Source organism: Hydractinia symbiolongicarpus, chromosome 13 (genome assembly GCF_029227915.1).
Source record: "Hydractinia symbiolongicarpus strain clone_291-10 chromosome 13, HSymV2.1, whole genome shotgun sequence".
NCBI classification, from domain to species: domain Eukaryota; kingdom Metazoa; phylum Cnidaria; class Hydrozoa; order Anthoathecata; family Hydractiniidae; genus Hydractinia; species Hydractinia symbiolongicarpus.
The window spans coordinates 22934222-22956775 of NC_079887.1; the positions used below are offsets into that span (position 1 = coordinate 22934222).

At 33.5% G+C, this 22554-nt stretch overlaps 4 protein-coding genes across 4 annotated transcripts; 1 reads left to right on the forward strand and 3 right to left on the reverse strand.

Moving 5' to 3' along the window:
• The first annotated feature begins 793 nt into the window (after positions 1 to 793).
• LOC130623805 (alpha-1A adrenergic receptor-like) lies at positions 794 to 3091 on the forward strand. The gene has a single exon (XM_057439324.1). The coding sequence runs from the start codon at positions 1099 to 1101 to the stop codon at positions 2236 to 2238; it is 1140 nt and encodes a 379-aa protein (XP_057295307.1). The 5' UTR covers positions 794 to 1098; the 3' UTR covers positions 2239 to 3091.
• A 7864-nt stretch (positions 3092 to 10955) lies between these two features.
• On the reverse strand, positions 10956 to 12763 carry LOC130623879 (alpha-1A adrenergic receptor-like). The gene has a single exon (XM_057439417.1). The coding sequence runs from the start codon at positions 12491 to 12493 to the stop codon at positions 11357 to 11359; it is 1137 nt and encodes a 378-aa protein (XP_057295400.1). The 5' UTR covers positions 12494 to 12763; the 3' UTR covers positions 10956 to 11356.
• Positions 12764 to 15317: 2554 nt separating this feature from the next.
• On the reverse strand, positions 15318 to 16589 carry LOC130623233 (uncharacterized). The gene has a single exon (XM_057438708.1). It carries the CDS (start codon positions 16587 to 16589, stop codon positions 15318 to 15320), a length of 1272 nt encoding a protein of 423 aa, XP_057294691.1.
• A 4210-nt stretch (positions 16590 to 20799) lies between these two features.
• LOC130624101 (melanocortin receptor 4-like) lies at positions 20800 to 22156 on the reverse strand. Its single transcript, XM_057439667.1, has one exon. It carries the CDS (start codon positions 22120 to 22122, stop codon positions 20953 to 20955), a length of 1170 nt encoding a protein of 389 aa, XP_057295650.1. The 5' UTR covers positions 22123 to 22156; the 3' UTR covers positions 20800 to 20952.
• Between the last annotated feature and the right edge of the window lie 398 nt (positions 22157 to 22554).

The window sequence follows — 22554 nt, forward strand, 5'->3', positions numbered from 1 at the left end:
AGCTATTTAGGAAAATTTATGCTAGCAAGATTTCGGAAGACAAAATGCAACAGCTTTGACTAAATAGCCTTTACATTTTTAATAATTTTTGTATTTCCTTAAATGTCACCAAGTTTGACCCATAAGCGACCTGCATGGTTAGGGGTAGCAGGAGGGGTAGGTTTGTGAATGTATCTTTACAGCAATAAATGGTGGCTTATGGAAAAATGAATGTTTTAAGAACAAATATTCTCAATGTTAATTCATAAAAACTGCGTTTACACTAAAGCACGCTTCATGAGTTAACTTACTAAAATTTATACGGATTGTGCTTACACTAGACTTTATACAAATTGGCACAGACGTAGTATTAAAATGATAAAAAATAAAAAAGGAAAAGTTTTTGAATTCATTCGTAATAATTTTTTCAATCCGTATAATTTTTTAATGTAAAACTGGCAATAAAACATATATTTGATAATAATACGAAAAAAATTCCGTTTTCAATAAAGTGCGAATACTTTCTTTAAATTCATACAAGTGATCAGATGTAAACACTTCTCCAAAATCGTAACGTCATCATTATTCAGCATGACACAAAGGCGTAATTTGTAAAAATAGATGTTTAAAAATTTATCGCTAATACGTGCAAGGTTCATAAATATGTATATTGTTTTTTCAACGTTTCGATAGTACACCGCGATAATTATACATTTAGGCTTTAACAAATTGAAATAACAGAATGAATTTACTTGATGGTATGAAGGTGTTTTTATATATATATACTTTTTTTTGTCATTATTTATGACTGCTATATTGTATATTTCTATTTGGAACTTTCCACAATATATTTACTGGATAGGTGTTGCAAGCAGAAGAAATATTTGTTACATTTTGGTAATTATTCGTTTGTTGATGTCGTAAAAATTATGAAGTTAGTCAACGTTGCTTGGAATAAAAACCTGTGTTTTAATTTCACAAGAAAGTGTCAAACAATAAACTTATCTGGAATCCAGGTTGGGTCTTGGGCGAATTTCTAAATGTTAACAGTTTAGCCCCGTTTAGCCAATAATATAGGATTTTTTGTTTATTTTTAGTGAAACTGCCACACAAAATAACATGTCAAAGATGGAGATAGTTGTTTTGCTTGGATTGTTGTGTGGCACAGTTTTTATTGTGAACCTGTACTGCATTGTAATTATCCTTTTGAATAAAACTCTTCACAGACCATCAAACATAGCTATATGCAGTTTGCTTATTGCACACTTATTACAGAGCATTTTTGTTATTCCGTCGTACGCAGTCAAGAAAGCTGGAACTGAAAACAAGACAGTTGTGTGTGACACTTTCAGGCTTTCATATTTATTTACAAATTATGCTTCCTGTCTCAGCCTACTCGTTATAACACTTGACAGATTTATCGGTGTCCGGCTACCGTTAAAATACCATATTATCGTCACAACGCGAAGAATGTTACATTTAACAATATCTATCTGGATGTATTCACTCTTGCTAAATTTAATACCATTCATTCCGAAGCATAGAAAAAGTGTCTGTAATTATAATCCACAAAAAATATGGACTGTTTTTATGCTGTTAGGCAATACGCTTCTACCGTTTTTAATAATAGCTGCTTGCTATGTGGTAATCTTTAAAAAAGCACGTAAGGTATTCACTCAGAGAAAACTTGCTCTAGCAAACACAGACACAAGACGTTTGGCAAGTTCACATTTCAATAAATCCAAAATAACCTTACTTATAGTTTTCTTTTACGTACTTTGCTGGGGGCCAAGTTGTTGTTATTATTTATTGCAGTCCCTGTGTAAAGCATGTTTCAACGCGAGTTATCATGATTCAAACACTGAGGATATTATACATTTTACCATGAAACTTCTTACATTCGTTGATGGTGTTATAGCTCCATTGATTTACTGTTGCACAAACGCCACATTTAACCGTGCTCGGCGACGCGTTTCTAATCAATTACGTCAACTGATACAAGGTGGATCAGTTACTGAGTTTAAACGACAACCTGGTTATTACTTACATGTACATCCACAAGAAGCTTTTCCAAGGGTAGCTGAAGAAGTCGTTCCTGTCAGAACGAATAGAGTACGTCCTGTTGGCGAAGAAAACGTGTCAACGGAACTTACGTCGTCAACGGACGTAAAAATAACAGATGTGACGTGCAAAGCAAATTCTGGGGATATGATTAAACCTATGGTAAAAGATGGTAATGGGATTAGTATATTGCTTTGAAAATGGTAAAAGAAGATATGTGTCAGTGTGAGAATTATCATCAAGTATTATCGGCTGTATTTTGTGTGTTTAAAATAGTTGCATAATAGTTTAAATTTATTTCAGCTTTGTATGATCGTTTTTAAATACTGACATATATTTGTAATACGCTTTTTAAAATATGAAACAACTACCCTTTAATGTTAAGGATTTGGCATTAAAAATAAATAATTATTACCTATACTTCCTTATTTAGGGAAGTCGACGATCGGATTTTTCCAAAATTGGATCTTAACTGAATAACGACCAAATTCAAGACCAAATGAGATTATGTCCCGTGAAATTAAGTCAAGTTTTTCCAGCAAATAAGAGCCTCTTCAGTTTAGATTTAACAGGAATTTAAGAGTGAATCCTTAAATTATGATTCCAATGATTATATCGCTACTAGTCAGCCAAGAATATCAATTTCTCATAATGAGAGTTTTGTAAGCGATACTTTTTGATGAACAAGATGATCGAGAGATTGTTAAACAACGTTTGATAAACAAAGTATTATAGGATAGTAAGGCAACCAAACTTTCTTTTTTTCAACCTTTGTTGGTTTTCTTGCGAATCACAGACAGTATGTTTTGTTTATTGTATTCAATGCAACGCAAATATGATTTTCTTACCTAAAAATGGGAACAAATTAAACTCTAAGTTATATAGCATACGGAAAGACTGTGTAAATGACACGAGGTCACTAATACAGAACTGGTATGCGATAAAGTAAACTCCAAGCCAAAAAACAAGTAATTGAACTAAGGCAAAATCACACTATAAAATGGAAAATCTGTCTTCAAATCAAAACATGAAAAATCTGTTGCTGGAAGCATCAACAGATTTCTCAAGTGTTGGAAGGATATAGGCGAGCGTTTCATTATCGTTTCAAAAGTCGGTCAGAAAAGTGTGACAGGTATATAAATTCTCAAAAGTATTTCAAAATCTTATTGATTTTAGCGTTACATAAATTGCCTTCACTTCGCAGTTGATAAAAGTTTGTCATTGCAATATGTGGAATTAAGTTCTTCACAGAAAAGATCAAGTTAATTAGTTATATTCTTATCAAAGCCCTTAACTACGACTCAGATTACCGCACGATAAGCTCTTTGAGATATTTTTCAACGCATGTGTAACAACAAACCGAAGTCTGAATCTGTTTGAAATCACACAAATAAGTTTAGCGAACGTACTTTTGTCCCGTTTACACAAGGTGCAGTTTAATTATCCTGAGTGTCACTATTACACCTAAAAATATCTCTTCACACGTTTGCAAGTTTACTCAGAAAGAGTGTGGCATCATTAAATATACCAGTGGATATGTCATGGAAACACTCTACTGTCGCAAATCTACAGCGTATCATTGTGATACTAACATCAAACGTCGGAGTATTTTGTTAGATGCTAAAGGATTCTACAGAATCCTGAACTGAAGAAGACAAGTTTTTAAATGCAAAAAAACAGAGGTGGTCTTTGTCGGCTGGAGTTTTTTAAACTTTTCTTATAGTCGAGAAATGTTTTAGAGGTAATGTTGTAAAGGAAAAAAATAGAAATGACTCTATTGTAACCTTTAAATTTTCTTTGATGTTTATGATCAAGTACACATTGATCACAAAAGTTTTTGATGACAGAAAAGGCTATATGTAGATGGCATATCTTCTTTACAATCCATCGCATTGCGTTTCTTTGTTATTTCTCTTACTCATAACTTGAATGGCTTCAATAAAGTTATTGTTTCCCATCTCATGATACCATTCAATCACATTTTAAATCGTGCAAGAACATTGAAGTGTGTATTTCTTGAGAAGAAGCATTTAAATCAGACTTTCAAAGAAAAAAATTAAATGTCTGAGGAGAACACCAATAAAGCAAGTCACAAAGAAACGTGAACTTTGTCATTGTAGAAAAAAACGACTTTATTTATTTAGTTAGCTATTTTTTTATATTGATAGACTATTTTTCTGAATGAAAACACTTTTTAAACTAAAAGAACCCTATTACAACACCATTCAAAAAAAAAAAAATTTTTAAAGTATGCTTAATAAGCAATTCCATAAGAATTCCTAGAATTTCAGTGAACAAAAATGGTAACACTATACAATGCATAAAAAATTTCTTATCAAACAATATACTTTAAGATACTATTTTCTAGACTACTTTTTTTCTGATTCTGCTTCTTTTTTAAACGTTATAACAACACCCAAAGATTTATAAAACATTTTTCTTTGTTGTATGTGCGAGAGAGAAAAGGTTCTGAATTAAGTTTAAAGTTTGGCTGCTCCTTTTCCCGGAAGCTGCTAGAAAGAGGTCTAAAAGTTTTAGAAGTACGTGGTGTCTTGGTACTTAAAATTTCTTGCATTGGGTAATCTCTACGTCGGCCAATACAACTTTGTCGACTAAAGTAGTTTTTAGGAGGATCCTTACATTGAGTGGATATGCATTTCACCTGATGATTTAAAAGGTAGATTATCATCAGATCTACCAAAGCTTTCACAAGCAACAAGAGTCATTTACACTCTGGGCAACATAAAAAGTCACCCAGATGCAACTGAAGCTTCAATAATTCTTGTGTAGGAAAGGAGATATATTCTCTGATTGCAAGATTTTTGTCTTGTAAATAATCTTGACAACCATGTTTCAATAATATGTTGACACGAAAGCCTCTAACTTGTTGTGACACATAATGTCTAAACAAAAAAAGGTTTATTTTATTCTTTCCTTGTCTATCTTTCGTGTAAGAAAAAATATAATAAAAACATTTCGAACGCTTAACATTTAGGACAACGAAAATTCTTAAAGGGGAGGCAAAGAAAAAATTATTTTGTGACTGCCAAAAGATAAATTTTAAACGACAATTTTTTTTAAAGATTTCGAAATCCTAAAATCTACTAATATAACTACAACAAATATTTCAAAACTAAGTATCTATAAATATTTTCTTAACTGTACGGGGTAAAAATAAGAAGTGTTAGATGTACTTACCAGTAAACATCAAAAATAAGATCTTTAACTGGGATAACTAAAAATAATTATATTGGTTGGTGACAGCATTTTATATGGTTCGTTTAAACTTGTTTAACCTTAAAAATATCTGTCATGACCAACAACAATATTTTTTTCCATGTTTTGAGTCTCTTTTCCATAAACAAACTACAAGCTTCGAACGATGAAGTTTGATATGTTGAGATGGCACCAAATTCAATAAATATAGAGACCGGAAAAATTCAACAACAAATCGAACGCGCAATATATAGGCTTCATCTTTATGGTCATGACAGATATTATTTCGAAACTTTATTTATTTATTTTCTTTACTCACAAATTTGTTCAGTAAGTGTAAGCTTGCAACAACAAAACAAATTGCTTAATGTCGTATTTTATGAGAAATAAAATATGGTGGCCAAATGAGGTATTTTATTTCCCTTTTAATTGTTAAGCAAAGAACATTTTTTGATTTAAAAAATCAAAAGTTAGGAACTGCTACATTGTGGATAAAGAACCTGTTACAAAAACAATACTTATTTTACTTTGGGGAAAACCAAAATACGTGTGTTGTTTTGTTTAAAATCGCCATTTTTCTATATGTAAGAAGACATTATAGTGTTTTAAGCAAGAATAATTTATTAAAAATGTTGGCAACATCTAAAATTTGAACTGAGTGACATTATAAATAGGAACCAAATGCAATAAATATTCATTGTCCTGTGGCAAGTTCAAATGCAGTAAATATTCTGTTTTAAAACTGAAACAAATGTCTTTTTTTTATGCAAATAAGGACCATTTAATAATTATGTAACCCCCAAACACACCATATTGTACCACCCTCCACCCCTTTTAGCGAAAATGGTTGGAGGGTGGTAAAATCGGAGCAAATCTAGTTCCTCCCAACCAACGCCCTTCCCTCTATTTTGAATCTTAAGACCTCGACTATTCATTTCCTATAGCATCAAAAACAACACCTGTTGATATGTTATCCATCTCGTTAAACATTTCATTAAACATCAAACATTTCAGCTTAATGTAATGTCATATACACTAAGGGCAACGAATTTTAGAGAGAAAAGCCGCCAAAAATTTGGCAACTAAAATTCCAAGCCTCAGTGAAATTAAGAAATTTCTAAGTCTATCATTTTATTTGATGAGGCGTGATTTCTATCGAATTTATTTATCACGGAATGGTTTCAATGCATGAATTTATCGGATCAAAATTTTTAGCGCATGAATTTATTGCATCGAATTATTTGGCGAATAAGTTTATCACATCGAATTAATTTGACGCATAATCGACTTCATTTGACGCATAATCCAATAGATTTGTCGCATAATCGAATGAGTTTGACGCATAATCGAATAATTTTATCGCATAATCGAATTGATTTGACGCATAATCGAATTGATTTGATGCATAATCGAATTCATTTGACGCATAATCCAATAGATTTGTCGCATAATCGAATGAGTTTGACGCATAATCGAATAATTTTATCGCATAATCGAATTGATTTGTCGCATAATCGGATTAGTTTGTCGCATAATCTAATGAATTTATCACATAAGGCAGCTCTTAACAAAATTCTGCACATGTCTGGTTGTGTAAGCTTTGGCTGTGCAGATAATAAGAATGGTAAAAAATGGTTTAAAAACTTTGATGCTGGAAGTTTCTGCGATAACTAAATAATAGGACAATCTCCGAGATAGCTTTCTAAGTTAAAAAAAATCAGGAAAACAAAGCATGCTTATGTCAGCAAAAATCGTCATCAATAAACTTCAGAATCAGAACAAAAAGCCTAATTTCCAACGTCTATGTTTGTTTGCGAATAACGACAATTGTGTTCAGCAGTCAATCATAAAGAAATTTTTTACATTGTTTATCTACATAAATTAATATACCAAAATTCTTTTAGTAGGTCAAACTATTCCTCCAAAGGAGAGAAGAAAAGAGACATAAATTTGATTTGATTTGACACACATTTTAAAAACATTTTTCCAAAGATAAATTATAGCAGCTGTTACACACCATGTGACTGTGAACAGCGCTTTCTTAAACTTTCGTGTGTGTTTCAAAACGTCTACGTGTTCGTGTCAACCAAGTTATATCATGTTATGCAATGACGTCAAAGAAATACTACTTTTAATAAAGTTAATTGTCTGTCAGCGATGTTTTCTAATGTAAAAACCACCTTTGTTACCACATTTAATTAAATACTGTTTTCCTGTCATATGTTAACGCTAGAAATATCGTACCATTGGAAAGGTAATTTGACCTTTTGTTTTGAGAAGTATGCGTAAAAAAATAATTGAATGCGAGTTTTCCTCTATCTTAGGAGGAGGGGATATCGTTTTACAAGGAAAATGGGTGGGTGACAGTTTACTACCCCCGTTGAATTGAAGGAAGGAAAAACGACCATAAAAGTAAAACTCAGTAACTAAGTAAAATAGTAATTTGATATTGATTGATGATGACTTCATTATTTTTGGCTGACGTCATCATATTCTCTAAAAAGCTTTTTTTAAATTTTTTTATAGATTTTTTTATCTTTTTACTTATATTCGCCTAATTTATCTTTAATATGTCGGGAATCTAGCTGAAAAGAATTTTTTTTTTATAAAACTCTACATTTGACGGGTAATGATAAAGCTTAACCCGTTGAAAGCATGAAAATGGCGCCAAAATTTTCAAGTTAAGAACTCCTAAAAACCCAGTATATTTTCAAATATTGGTCTTATAACTTTTTGTCCATATAAATCTCGTCACATATTTTCTTCTGCATTTTTTCACACTTCTCCTTTTTTAATGTGAGTGTTTTAAATTTGTCCCAATGGCTAACGTCTTTCCTTATGCCCTGCTTACATTACTTTCAATAGCCTTAAAGTTATATGCCCCTGGGGTATACTAAAAAAAGTAAAACCAAAGGGAGTGTATTCTTTAACTGCCTTATTACAAAAGTGCCATAGAAATCTAGGCTTTTTGTCAAAACCTTCCAAGTGAAGACAAACTTAAGACATTGAGGAAGAAAGGAGATTTAAGCCGTGTTAAAACTTTGCGAGGTAAAACCACAGCGTTCAAACAGTTTAGAATGTTCAAAATATGCTGCCCAGGGCTCCGCTTCTATCGTTATTGTTCATCTCATCATTAATAATAATTGCATCAATCTATACAGAAACACGCTATACCTCGAGAATTTTTAATACTAGCTCTAACCAACTGTGACGGTATTTGTGATTGAATATGCACGATAAGCTGATAAAGAAGTAACGTCGCAACGATATGGGATTGACGAATCTGAAAATTAACCATTATGGCTTTGAGCAATAACCTGTACGCGGTGCGGTTGCGTAGTAGAGCCCTGCAAAATTGCCTCACTATTTCCTCAATAGCTCAGTTGGCAGGTTCTCTAGTAGCTAAAAATAAAAAAATTATTATTTCATATAATATAGAACATTTCCTTACGTTTACAAGCCGAAATGTTTGTGGCGTGGCTGTGATAAGGTTGATTTGGTTAATTTTAATTTGCTTGTAATTTAAATCGCATATTTGATGCGTGGATGAGTTTCTCTATATCCTAATTAATCCCTTAATTTTCATTCTGATTAGGCCAGAATAAGATAGATTTCCTGCCTCCCCAAGTAATTGTCTCCAATACTATCTTGATGCATTATTTTTTTGCCAGGAATTGAAATCTGGCACGAGTCAAATGAAATTTATAAAATGAGGTTTAAAAATTTAATAAAGTACTTACTTAGGGGTGATTTTTTAATATGTTAAGAGCTGTCTGCAAATATTTTGTCACGACAAAGATCACAAGATTCTTTCATGTGCACAAAGCTTCTGAGCAACTTTGACATTAGGCATTAGAGACCAACGTTTAATAAGAATATTTCTAAACACAATTTGGAAAAAATGATAAGAGTTTTTTTTACTCAAAAGTTGATTTTACGAAATTACTTTCAGCTAATTTTCCTAAAAATTTCTTTTAGATAAAATTGCATTTTGCTTTTTAGGCACATAAATTTAGTTTTTTAACAATTTTGATTTTTGTAGAAATTTAATCAAAAATTTCCAGAAAGAGCAAACCCTAACTAAATAATTCTATTTCACGCCTTTACTTCTAAACATCGCTTAATTAGGGGAAATCATGTATTGACAGGAAGGACACATTTCCGGTTTTCATTTGCAATAGTACTTTGCTTTAAATTAAATTCAGTATAATACAAGGTATAATTCTACAAGGAAGAGAAGATGTACAAATCGAGGTTGTGCTTTCTTGGTCTTAGCTGTATTTTTGCTACAAGGCAGGCATTAGTTTTACGCATGCATAGCATTGTAACAAATACACCAGCGCAATTTGAAAGAAGTACACAGTCTGTTTATGTCACAAAAATCACAAAGGAAGTTAGACTGTTAGAAGAGCGAATAAAAATCACAGAAGATATTTCAGGATAAACTTCGTGAAATAATTAATGAGATGGATAACATGTCAACAAATTTTTCAGCAACGTTTTACTAAATATAACTACAGCACACCATAAATGACAAGAATGTAGGTCTGCACTAGACATACTAATTAATTTAAATATTGGATGTTTTACGAAATTGTATGCATCACGGTGTTACTACAGTCTACCTAGCTGATTCAAGCTGATTAAACTAAGCACATAATATAATTAACAAGTAACAAGTTATTCTCAACAAATAAAATAATGTACTGTACTATATGGGATCATTTAATAATTACGTAACGCCTGAGGGGAAGGGATATGATCATTCTTGTTACGAACTGTTACGGAAATTTAGGCGGATGGGTGCGGCAGAGCTTTGTTATTCTCTGTTATGTGACAGAGAATTTTGATGTATTACGGTTATTTTTAGCTATTTTAGTGTATAACCTACATAATTTTTGTTATTATAGTGTATGGTATATATCATAAATTTGTTTCTCGCCTCTGGACTTACGCAAAAGTACCAAAAATGTCATCTTGTGTGCTAAATAAATAACCCTGTTAAATCTTTTTCTCATACTAAAGCAATAGTTTGCCTGATCATCTGTTCATGAAGGTTTTTGATACTATAGGAGGTGCATAGATGCGGTCTTAAGATTCGAAATACTACGTAGCAAGGGGTGTGAGATACTAAATTTGTTACGATGCGTTACAAGGGGTTGGGGGTGGTAAAAATGAATTCCAGTGTTACGTAATTATTGAATGACCCTTATTTCCATCAACAAAACAATTGTTTCGGTTTTAAAACAGAATATTTACTGCATTGGAACTTACCACTGAACAATGAATATTTGTTGCATTTGGTTCCTATTTATCATGTCACTCAGTTCCAATTTTAAATGTTGCCAACATTTTTAATAAATTATTCTTGTTTAAAACACTATAATGTCTTCTTACATATAGAGAAATGGCGTTTTTAAACAAAACAACACACCTATTTTGCAACAGGTTTATTATCCACAAAGTGGCAGGTCCGAAATTTTGTTTTATTATAAATATACAATAAATCAAAAAAGCATTGATCACAAATACGTTTTTAAACTCTGCATCAAATCAAAAGCACTTTTATTTTTTCCCATTTGATTCCTTTTTTATAATTTTTATATGCGCAATCTCTCTATGAAACGCTCACCTATATTCCTCCGACACCTAAGAAAGCCGATGATGTTGTGATTTGAAGACAGATTTTACATTTGATAATGTGATTTTACTTTAGTTCCCTTACTTATTCTTTGACGTGTAATTCACCTTACCTTAAATTCACGGTACCTAATTTAGTACGACACTGGGTCGAGCTTAACAAGCATTCAGCTTAAAGGGGTAATGACGATCTCATTTGTTCTTTTTTACCATAAGTATAGGCTTTGAACAAACCATTTGGTCGTTATTTAGTCAAGATCCAATTTTTGAAAAGCCTGATCGCCTTAATTATGCAACCCATGAAGTAATATTTAAAGTAGCGGATTGTCAGAATTGAAATAAAAATCGTGCAAAGATGAAATAAAATGAAACTGTGATGCAACTAATTTAAACACATACAAAAAAGCTCGTTATACTTGATACTACTTTTTACGCAGACAAAAATTTTCTTTCACCACCTTCAAAGCAATACTAATCCATTACCATCTTTTACCATAAGTTCAGCCGTATCCCGAGACTTTTCTTTGTACATCACATCTATTGTTCTTACTTTCGTCGATGACGTCGATAGCGTCACTTTCTTCGACGCGTTTTTGTTGCCGACAGGATGAAGTCTATTGATTCTGACAGAAGCAACTCCATCAGCTGCTCTTGGTGAAGCTTCTTGCAGATGTTCATGTAAGCAGTGACCAGGTTGTTGTTTACACTCAGTGACTGATCCACCTTGCATTAGTTGGCGTAATTTTTTATACATGCGTCGCCGAGCTCGGTTAAATGTGGCGTTTGTGCAACAGTAAATCAATGGAGCTATAACACCATCAACGAATGTAAGAAGTTTCATGGTAAAATGTATAATATCCTCAGTGTTTGAATCATGATAACTTGAGTTGAAACATGCTTTACACAGGGACTGCAATAAATAATAACAACAACTTGGCCCCCAGCAAAGTACGTAAAAGAAAACTATAAGTAAGGTTATTTTGGATTTATTGAAATGTGAAATTGCCAAGCGTCTTGTGTCTGTGTTTGCTAGAGCAAGTTTTCTCTGAGTGAATACCTGGCTTGCTTTTTTAAAGATTACCACATAGCAACCAGCTATTATTAAAAACGGTAGAAGCGTATTGCCTAGCAACATGAAAACAGTCCATATTTTTTGTGGATTATAGTTGCAGACACTTTGTGCATGATTGGGTATGAATGGTATTAAACTTAGCAAGAGTGAATACATCCAGATGGATATTGTCAAATATAACATTCTTCGCGTCGAGACGATAATATGGTATTTTAACGGTAGCCGAACACCGATAAATCTGTCAAGTGTTATAACGAGTAGACTGAGACAGGAAGCATAGTTTGTAAAAAAGTACGAAAACCTAAAAGTGTCACACACAACTGTCTTGTTTCCAGTCCCAGCTTTCTTGACTGCGTACGACGGAATAACAAAAATGCTTTGCAAAAAGTGCGCAATAAGCAAACTGCATATAGCTATGTGTGATGGTCTGTGTAGAGTTTTATTCAAAAGGATAATTACAATGCAGTACAGGTTCACAATAAAAACGGTGACACACATCAATCCAAGCAAAACAACTATCTCCATCTTTGACACGTTATTTTGTGACAATTTCACTAAAAGTAAACAAAAAAAATTATATTATTGGTTAGACGTTAAGATTTAGAAATTCCAGAATCGTTATAGCCAAGACTCAACCAGGATTTCAGATCATTTTATTGTTTGACACTAACTTCATAATATTTACGACATCAACAAACGAATAATTATCAAAATGTAACAAATGTTTGTTCTGCTTGCAATAGCTAATCAGTAATTATATTGTGGAAAATAGCAAAAACACCTTCATACCATCAAGTACAAGTTCATTTTTAAATGATTTAATTTTGAACTTATTCTGTTATTTAAATTTGTTGAAGCTTAAATCTATAAAAAGTTTAATAGCGTGCGAATCTCTAGCTTCCCGTTTTTTATCAAATGAAATTGCCTTTATTTGTATGGTGTAACAAAACATGTATTCTCGTGGTGTACTATCACAACGTAAAAAAACAATATACATACTTTTGAAGGCTGCACGGAATAGCTATAAATTTTTAAACATCTATTTTTAAAAATTACACCCTTGGTTCATGCTGAATAATGATGACGTTACGACTTCTAAGAAGTGTTTACATTTGAGCACTTGTTTGAATTCAAGGAAAGTATTTGGACTACATTGAAAACGCAGCTTGAAAACAGAATTTTTATTCATTTTTATTTCTTTTTTTTCACTTACATATATAAAATGTAGCTATAAATTAAAATATGACTTTTGTATTATACCCAAGTCAGGACAGTCCAATTAATCCAATTCGATTTTTCGAAATTATATCGAGCATTAAAATAAAACCGAAACTTGACAGGTGATACACAAGAACAGATTTTTGATATTTTTCTTTCAATAAAATGTCTTCAAAGAGTGAAAAGAAAGTTAAACTCGCTGCTGTTGCAGTTATTATTTTAGTAATCATAAATTTAAGAAAAATGCTGCAGAAAAGACCTAATTTTGGAGCGTGTGATATGTTATTAAACGAATTTCGGTTAAAGCAATATAACCTTTTTTAATTTTTTTTTTGATGTCTTCTGCTAAAAAACTTCAGAGCGCTTTTTCCGAAATCCATTCAAATTGCATATAGAAACTCACATCTTTCTGAACGCAGATTTGATGCACAAATTTTAAGCACTTTGTTTGGTTAAAAACCTTTCAATTAATGGAAAAAGTTAAGCTAAGGCGCCACGAGGAACATTTTCATGCGCGTGCTATGCAACATTGCTGCATAGCACGCGCATAAAAAAAATTACTCGTGTCCCATGCCTATTTTTCACTGCAATGCAGCAAAAAAATGTTGCATGGAGCAAACATTTTGCTCCACAACTTCGGGGACAAAATAGATCTGAATTTATTTTGCTCCCGTGCTCCGGGGACAAAATGTGCTGAAAAATTTGTTGTGGAGCAAATGTTGCACGTGTCCCCACCTTCTGCAACAAATATTTTACAAAATTATTTGAGGCATTATTTTATTGACCAATCAAATCACAGAAAGATATAAACAAGTTTTTTTCTTGAGAAGTTGAACTGCAAGTGAAGAGTAGCTAGTGAGAAAATAGCGAAAATGGCGGATGAAAAGAAAAAACTATCAGACGAGGAGAAAGTTACTTTAATAAACTTTTATAAAGCGAACCCAACGTTATGGGACAGTGGGAATATATATTACAAAAATAAAGACAAAAAAGAAGCTGCGAAAATAGACCTTGTCACTGAATTTGAGGGGGCGTATAGCTGTGATTTTCTAGAAAAAGCATTCCATTCTCTTCGTTCATCGATGCTCCGTGAAGTTAAACGTAATGCTGGAAGCGAAGTTCCATCGAAAAAGTGGAAGTTTTATGAACAAATGGAGTTTATCGTAACTGATCTTTCAAAAGAAAAGAAAAAAGCGCAACTTTCGTCCGACGAGTTGGAAGAATTGATTGATTTTTATCGTGAAAATCCCGCGCTTTGGAACCACACTCTACAAGATTATAGAGACAGAGTGTTGCGCGAAGCTCTGATGGTCAAACTGAGTGAGCGTTTTGATGGGAAGTATACCGTAAACGAGCTCAAAACGTCATGGCATAACGCATTGACAAAGTATAGAAGTGAGCGCAATAGGGAGATTGGATCAAGATCCTCTGGTGCAGGTGTAAACGAAGCATATTTTTCTACCTGGGACCATTATAATCAAATGGATTTCGTTGAGATTACTTGCGATATGGATGAGACCGTCGATACAATGAACGAGGATGAACCACGTACCCCTGCTCCTAAAAAACGACGGGAGAAGAAGATGACGGAGGAGCAGTGTGCCAAAGCCGAACTGTGGAAAGCGTTGACAACTTCCATCACACAAAGGGCTGATCACCATGAAATCCGGCCGCAACAAGCTTCTACATATGGATGCGAAGCGCAATCTGCTGTCGAAAAACGTGCCCAAATTTTTGGAAGTACAGTGGCCGACAGTTTGGTCCAGTGCGAACTAAAAGATTGGCCAAGGTTGAAGAAAAAAATCATGGATATTTTTTTCGAGTATGAAGAGCAGAAACAACACCAATCTATGCCTACCAACCATCATGCTCGTATGTTCGCAGCTTCAACGTTTACTCCATACACCCCATCATATCCCATGGCAAATACATATACTGGTATGCTGCAATCGCCACCTCTACCTTCTCAAAATCAGCCGTATTCACCCGCAAATTCATCCTGTTCGAACGATACGTTTTGATACGTTACGTTATGGTTGGCAGACATTTTCTGGAGTAAAATAAATCAGAAAAATATATTAAACGTTCAGTAAATCTTATCATTTTTCATTTATCCTCGCAAAAAATAAAATTAAATGTCAACTCTAGCGCAATGCCACTGCCAGCGTACAGCACCTTCCATTACGAAATACTCCGTGAACTCGTCTCTTATTGCTTTGGCTTGATTACTAGATCGATTGCCGTAAATGTCATTGGACAGTGAAAACCATGTGCCAGTAGGAGTATGTTCTCTCCAAGCACCTTCGATAATTTCACCACGCTCATTCTCTCGGTCGACAAGACCAATTGGTAGCTCAATTTTGCCCACAGAACTTTTGCTCCTCTGCCAGTTATGCAATGCCACTGTTGCCATTGTGATGGTAGAAACCTTTTCTGGTTCTAAGTTTATAGGTCGACAAAAAATGCGCCACCGATTTGCCAATATCCCAAATCCGTTTTCAGAAATTCTTCTCTTTCGTGACAGTCGATAATTGAAGATGCGTTTGTTTACTGTCAGATTTTTTTGTGGATAAGGCTTCATCAGGTAATTCTTAAGAGGAAACGCATCATCTCCTGTTATCACATACGGCACTTTGTTGTTTCGACCTGGTAAATTGCAAACCTCTGGTAAATTTAGCGATCCACTGTCTAGCGCCTTCTTTAAATTACATTGGTCCCATATACCTCCATCAGAATTTCTACCGTTCGCTCCAACTTCCACATAAAGAAACTCATATTCTGGCCCGACAAGAGCCATGAGCACTACACTGTCTGTCCCTTTATAGTTTCGGTAATGAGACCCTGAATTTGGGGGCTGCTGAATGACGATATGCTTCCCATCGAGAGCACCTAATCCATTTGGGAAGTTCCAACGCTCATTGAACTTTCTGGAGATATCTAGCCATTCCCCCTGTGTTTTCGGAGTTGAAAGGAAGGTTGGACCCAACCTCTTTATGATAGCTTCAGATACCTCCATAACAGCTGCTGAAATTCTTTTTCTTGACACTCTGAATTGAAATTCTAAAGACCTGAAAGTCTCACCAGTCGCTAAGTAACGTAGGGCCACGCAAACGAGCTCAGCTGGTGTGATAGAATTCCTCATATTTGTATCTTGTTTCTGCAAATCCTCAGAAAGAAGACCGACTAGGTATTCGAATTGAGCGTTATTCATACGTATATACCCTCTACATTTCTTCTCATCGTTTTTTATTTCGTTGAAGATTGTATGAAAAGCGCCAAGACACTCTCTATTCCCAAGCCACGGTTGCACCCAGCAATTTCTTGGTGGTTCTTCACGATCTTCCTCTTCTTCTTCGTCCAACAAAAGTAAAGCTAAAATAACTTCTCTGTTTATTCCTGCCATATTTTAATCACACATGAACTCAATAAAAAACTTAAGGATACGGTATATCCTTTGAGCATGATTTTTTAACTTCGATTTTCGAAATAATCTTGCAGCAAATAAGATGTGGCGCCACGAGAAACATTTTCATGCGCATGCTATGGGACATGTTGCATAGCACGCGCATGAAAATGTTCCTCGTGGCGCCTTAGCTTTAAACCGGTCCGACTTTGTAGAAATCGAATTCGACAAGTCTTTACATACCGAAAGGATACGATTTTTATATGATACACGATCCAAAAAATCGAATTCGACAAACCGAATTAATCGAATCGTGTATCACCGGTTTTAGTCAGATATATATTTTATTGTCAGTTTTACACTAGAAAATTTATACGGATTGAAGAAATTATTACGAATTCAAATAAACCCAAATTTTTTTCTCCGTTATTATTAAAAATAAGAGTAGCGAGTAACACTAAAAGAAAGAATAATATTGACTAGGATTAGCACTTAAGTGTGCAGAATAAAAACCTCATAAGAACATCAAAAATACAGTTATCTAGCTACTTGGCTTGTCTGGTCTGGATCATGCCAGTTTGTACTTAGAATCTTAAAATAGTTTTTAGGATTTATACATGGCTAAAAAAGTGATAAAAGTTATTTCAACATGCAATACGTGTCAAATAGAAAGTTTTAGGACACGAAAATTTTTTAAAAAATAGATCTTTAAATCATTGGCATAAAATTAAAAGTCAGAAAATAGATTAGCGCTATTGTTATCATCTTTTGTTAAACAATTACAACTAGTGCCCAGTGATTCAGATAGACCACAGAAATGACGTATTTGTGAGAGGACGAAGGATGAATTTTTTGTATTATGTCGGGTGTAAACTGCGCAATTCAGGGTTGCGAAGTAGCTCTAAGTATAAGGGTATGTCCTTTGTGAAACAACAACCATTGCTTCACCTGGAATTACATTAAAGACTTGATGCTAGAAGATTTAGAGTTTGACTTTCGGTTGTGTCCTATAATTACTACTGAGCACATAAAATAAACATCATTATACAGCAAGGGGGACATTTAGTTATAAATGTCCGCCTTGCAGCACGAGGTTTAAGTACCACTGTAAGTATTTTTTTTTATGTCATAATTCTTTGCGGGGATTAAATTTCGTGGTTGAGCTCATTCACAAAAATCGAGCATTTCGTGGGGACTTATTTTTGCGTTTCGACATTTTTGATTATTTTATGAAATTGGCAAATTTAGTTTTCATCAAATATTGTCGAATAGTATGAATATACAACGGCGAATTCTGGCCAGAGTTACAGCTTCAATGGTGTGAGCTTTGGTATTGCTAGAAGCTCTTTTCCTCAGTTACAAAAAAACTTACCGTTAAAATGGCTGGAATTGTGAGGAACCATAATTGTACGCTGAACCAAAAAAAGAAGTGGTTCTGGGATGTGAAGAAAAAATGTAAAGATTCTGCTGTTCCTTCAGAAAACGCGACCAGATCGTGACATCAGAACAATGTTTTTTAATATCGCTACACAAGATCAAAATCACACAGCCGGCCAAGTGAAAAAGTAGACACTTTTGTAATCGATGACTAGATGTAGTTTAGTTTAAAAGATAGAAAAGATTATATGTTTTAGCTCGTTTTTTTGTTAAGGGAAAACCGGGAGGGAATGTACAAATGTGGAAGTAGAAATTTAGACCATGAAAATTAAAAAAATCATCAGGTGAATACTAACGGAATGGTTTTGTCAGAATCCTCTTGAAAGCTACTTTGGTCGACAGAGATCAATGGGCTAACGTAGAGGTAACCACAATGTAAGAACTTTTGGATACCAAGAATCCACGTACTTCTAAAACCTTTAGGCCTATTTCTGGCCAGAAATGAGAAGCAAAACTTTGAAATTAATTTAGAGCCTTTACTCTCTCGTACAAATAACAAAAAAAATCTGATGTTTTATAACTTTTTCGGTGTTGTTACAAAGTTTAAAAAAGAAGCAGGTTAAAAACAAAAGAGGAAGTCTTAAAAAATCGTATCTTTAAAAATATTGTTTGGTATGGAATTTCAGTGCAGGTGTATAGTGGTACCATTTTTGTTCACTGAAATTCTAGGAATTTTCATGGAATTGCTTATTAAGCATATTTTAAAACCTAGATTTCTCTTTAAGAATGGTGTTGTCATAGTGTTCTTTTAAATTTTTTAATTTTTTTAAATAAAAAATTAAAAAATAGCAAAAAGGACAATACCGAGAAATACACGCTTGCACGAATTGAAAAACGTGATTGAATCAATCATGAGTGAGGAAACTAAAAGTTATAAACTATAAGTCATTTAAGCTATGAGTCAGGAAAATAACAAAGAAACGCAATGCAATGATTATGCCATCTACATACTGCCTTGTCTGTCATCAAACACTTTATTATCTCTGTGTACTTTATCATAAACGTAAACGAAAATTTAAAGGTTCATTTTTCCTTTTCTATTTTACAACATTACCCCTAAAATATTTTTCGACAATGAGAAGAATTGAAAAACTCCAGTCGAAACTTTCCAAAACCCACCTTTGTTTTTTGCATTGAAACACTTGTCTTCTTCAGTTCATGATTCTGAAGAATCCTGATGAACAAAATACTCCGACGTTTGATGTTAGTTTCACTACAATGCGCTGTAGATTTACGCAGACGACATTATGTTTTCATTACATATCCACTGGTGTAATTAAAGATGTTATGCTTTTTCTGAGTAAACTTGAAAACGTGTGAAGATATGTGTTTAGGTGTAATAGTGAAACTCAAGATAATTAAACTGCCCCTTGTTTAAAACGGGACAAAAGGACATTCGCTAAACTTATTTGTGTGATTTCAAACAGACTCAGACTTCGGTTTGTTGTTAATGTTGAAAAACATCTTAAAGAGCTTATCGTGCGGTAATCTGAGTAGTAGTAAAGGGCTTTAAAAATAGTACAAAACTAACTTGATCTTTTCTGTAAAAAATGTAATAATTCCATATATAATAAAAACGAAACTTTTGTGAACTGCAAAGTAAATGCAAATTATGCAACGCTAGAATCATTAAGATTTTGGATTACATCCCAGAGATTTTGTACTTGTCACACTTTTCTGACCGACTTTTGAAACGATAGATGTGACGTCAGAATTTATCAGTTAAAATTAACCCCCGAAGTTACTTGCAGTACCTAACTTCGTGCAGCCTTTTTAAAATATAGCAGTCATATCAAACCAGCCAAGGCTAGGCACAACTATTTCATGTCACTTTCATGGGTTATTCTTCTTTCAATTTGATTCTTTATTTATAATTTTTGTATGCGCAATCTCTTTATAAAACGCTCAACTATATCCTTCCGACACCTGAGAAAGCCGTTGATGCTTCTAGCAACAGATTCTTTCTGTTTTGATTTGGAGACAGATTTTCCATTTTATAGTGGGATTTTTCTTTAGTTCAATTACTTGTTCTTTGACTTGTAATTCACCTTATCGTATACCAGTTCTGTACTAGCGAACCGATGTCATTTGCACACTTTTGCCGTATGCTATAATCCTTGGAGTTTAATTTGTTCCCATTTTTATGAAAGAAAAAAAAGTCATATTTACGTTGCGTTGGATACAATATACAAAACATACCGTCTGTGATTCGAAAGAAAATCAACAAATGTTAAAGAAAAAACATTTCTTTCCCCTATCCTATAATACTTGGTTTATCAAACGTTGTTTAAACATTTTCTCGATCATCTCGTTCATCAAAAAATATCCCTTACAAAACTCTTATTATGAGAAATTGATATTCTTGGGTGATTAGTAGCAATATAATCATTGGAATCATAATTTAAAGATTAACTCTTAATTCTCTGATAAATTTAAACTGAAGAGGCTCTTATTTGCCGAGAAAACTTTAGACCTAAGTGTCTCAATTTCACAGGACGTAATTTACCGCGACACTGGGTCATGCTTAATAAGGACTCGGCTTTAAGGGGTATTGACAATCTCATTTGGTCTTATATAACCTTAAACAAACCTTTTGGTTAACAGAATTAAACCTAAATTAAATTTAGTTAAGAACCAATTCTTAAAAAGTCCGATCGTCGACCTATAAAGTGCCTAAATTATGCAAGCCATGAAGTATAGCTCAACTCATAATATATTTTTTTCTTTTAATTTTTATTTTTAATGCCAAACCTTTACCATTAACATCAACAGATAATTCATATTCATATTTTAATTGTTCACGTTTTAAATACAATAAATATGCGTCAGTATTTAAAAAAGATCATACAAAGATGAAATAAATTTAAACCGTGATGCAACTATTTTAAACACACAAAATACAGCCGATAATACTTGATGATAATTTTCACACAGACAAACATTTTCTTTCGCCACTTTCAAAACAATATACTAATCCATTACCATCTTTTACCATAGGTTTAATCATATCCCCAGAATTTGCTTTGCACGTCACATCTACTGTTCTTGCGTCCGTCGATGACGTCAGTTCCGTTGAGACGTCTTCGCTGCCAACAGGATGAAGTCTATTAGTTCTGACAGAAACAACTCCATCAGCTAACTTTGGTGAAGCCTCTTGCAAGTGTGCATGTAAGTAATAACCAGGTTGTCGTTTAAACTCAGTGACTGATCCACCTTGCATTAGTTGGCGTAATTCCTTAGACATGCGTCGCCGAGCTCGGTTAAATGTGGCGTTTGTGCAACAATAAATCAATGGAGCTATAACACCATCGACGAATGTAAGAAGTTTCATGGTAAAATGTATAATATCCTCAGTGTTTGAATCATGATAACTCGAGTTGAAACATGCTTTACACAGGGACTGCAATAAATAATAACAACAACTTGGCCCCCAGCAAAGTACGTAAAAGAAAACTATAAGTAAGGTTATTTTGGATTTATTGAAATGTGAACTTGCCAAGCGTCTTGTGCCTGTGTTTCCTCGAGCAAGTTTTCTCTGAGTGAGTACCTTACGTGCTTTCTTAAAGATTACCACATAGCAACCAGCTATTATTAAAAACGGTAGAAGCGTATTGCCTAACAGCATAAAAACAGTCCATATTTTTTGTGGATTATAGTTACAGACACTTTTTCCATGATTCGGTATGAATGGTATTAAATTTAGCAAGAGTGAATACATCCAGATAGATATTGTTAAATATAACATTCTTCGCGTTGTGACGATAATGTGGTATTTTAACGGTAGCCGAACACCGATAAATCTGTCAAGTGTTATAACGAGTAGACTGAGACAGGAAGCATAGTTTGTAAATAAATATGAAAGCCTGAAAGTGTCACACACAACTGTCTTGTTTCCAGTCCCAGCTTTCTTGACTGCGTACGACGGAATAACAAAAATGCTCTGTAAAAAGTGTGCAATAAGCAAACTGCATATAGCTATGTGTGATGGTCTGTGTAGAGTTTTATTCAAAATAATAATTACAATGCAGTACAGGTTCACAATAAAAACTGTGCCACACAACAATCCAAGCAAAACAACTATCTCGATCTTTGACATTTCACTAAAAATAAACAAAATTTTTTATATTATTTCTTATAAAACCGGCTAGACGTGGCTAAACTGTTAACATTTAGAAATTCCAGAATGATTTTGGCCAAGACTTAACCAGATAAGCTTAAACACAGACCTTTAATACAAGCAACGTTGACTAACTTCACAATTTTTACGACATCAACAAACGAATAATTACCAAAATGCAATAAATATTTCTATCTGTTTGCAACAGCTATTCAGTAAATATATTGCGGAAAGTAGCAAATAGAATATAGTTGCTGCGAATATAAATATGACTGCTTTATATAATATAGCAGTCATAAATAATAACAAAGATGTATGTATAAAAACACCTCCATACCATAAAATACAACTTCATCTTTGAAAGGTTTAATTTTTAATTCATTCTGTTACTTAAATTTGTTAAAGCTTACA

Excerpts from the sequence above, each read along its gene's own strand:
- LOC130623805 (XM_057439324.1), top strand. The coding sequence starts at position 1,099 with ATGTCAAAGATGGAGATAGTTGTTTTGCTTGGATTGTTGTGTGGCACA.
- LOC130624101 (XM_057439667.1), bottom strand. The coding sequence starts at position 22,122 with ATGTCAAAGATCGAGATAGTTGTTTTGCTTGGATTGTTGTGTGGCACA.
- LOC130623233 (XM_057438708.1), bottom strand. The coding sequence starts at position 16,589 with ATGGCAGGAATAAACAGAGAAGTTATTTTAGCTTTACTTTTGTTGGAC.
- LOC130623879 (XM_057439417.1), bottom strand. The coding sequence starts at position 12,493 with ATGGAGATAGTTGTTTTGCTTGGATTGATGTGTGTCACCGTTTTTATT.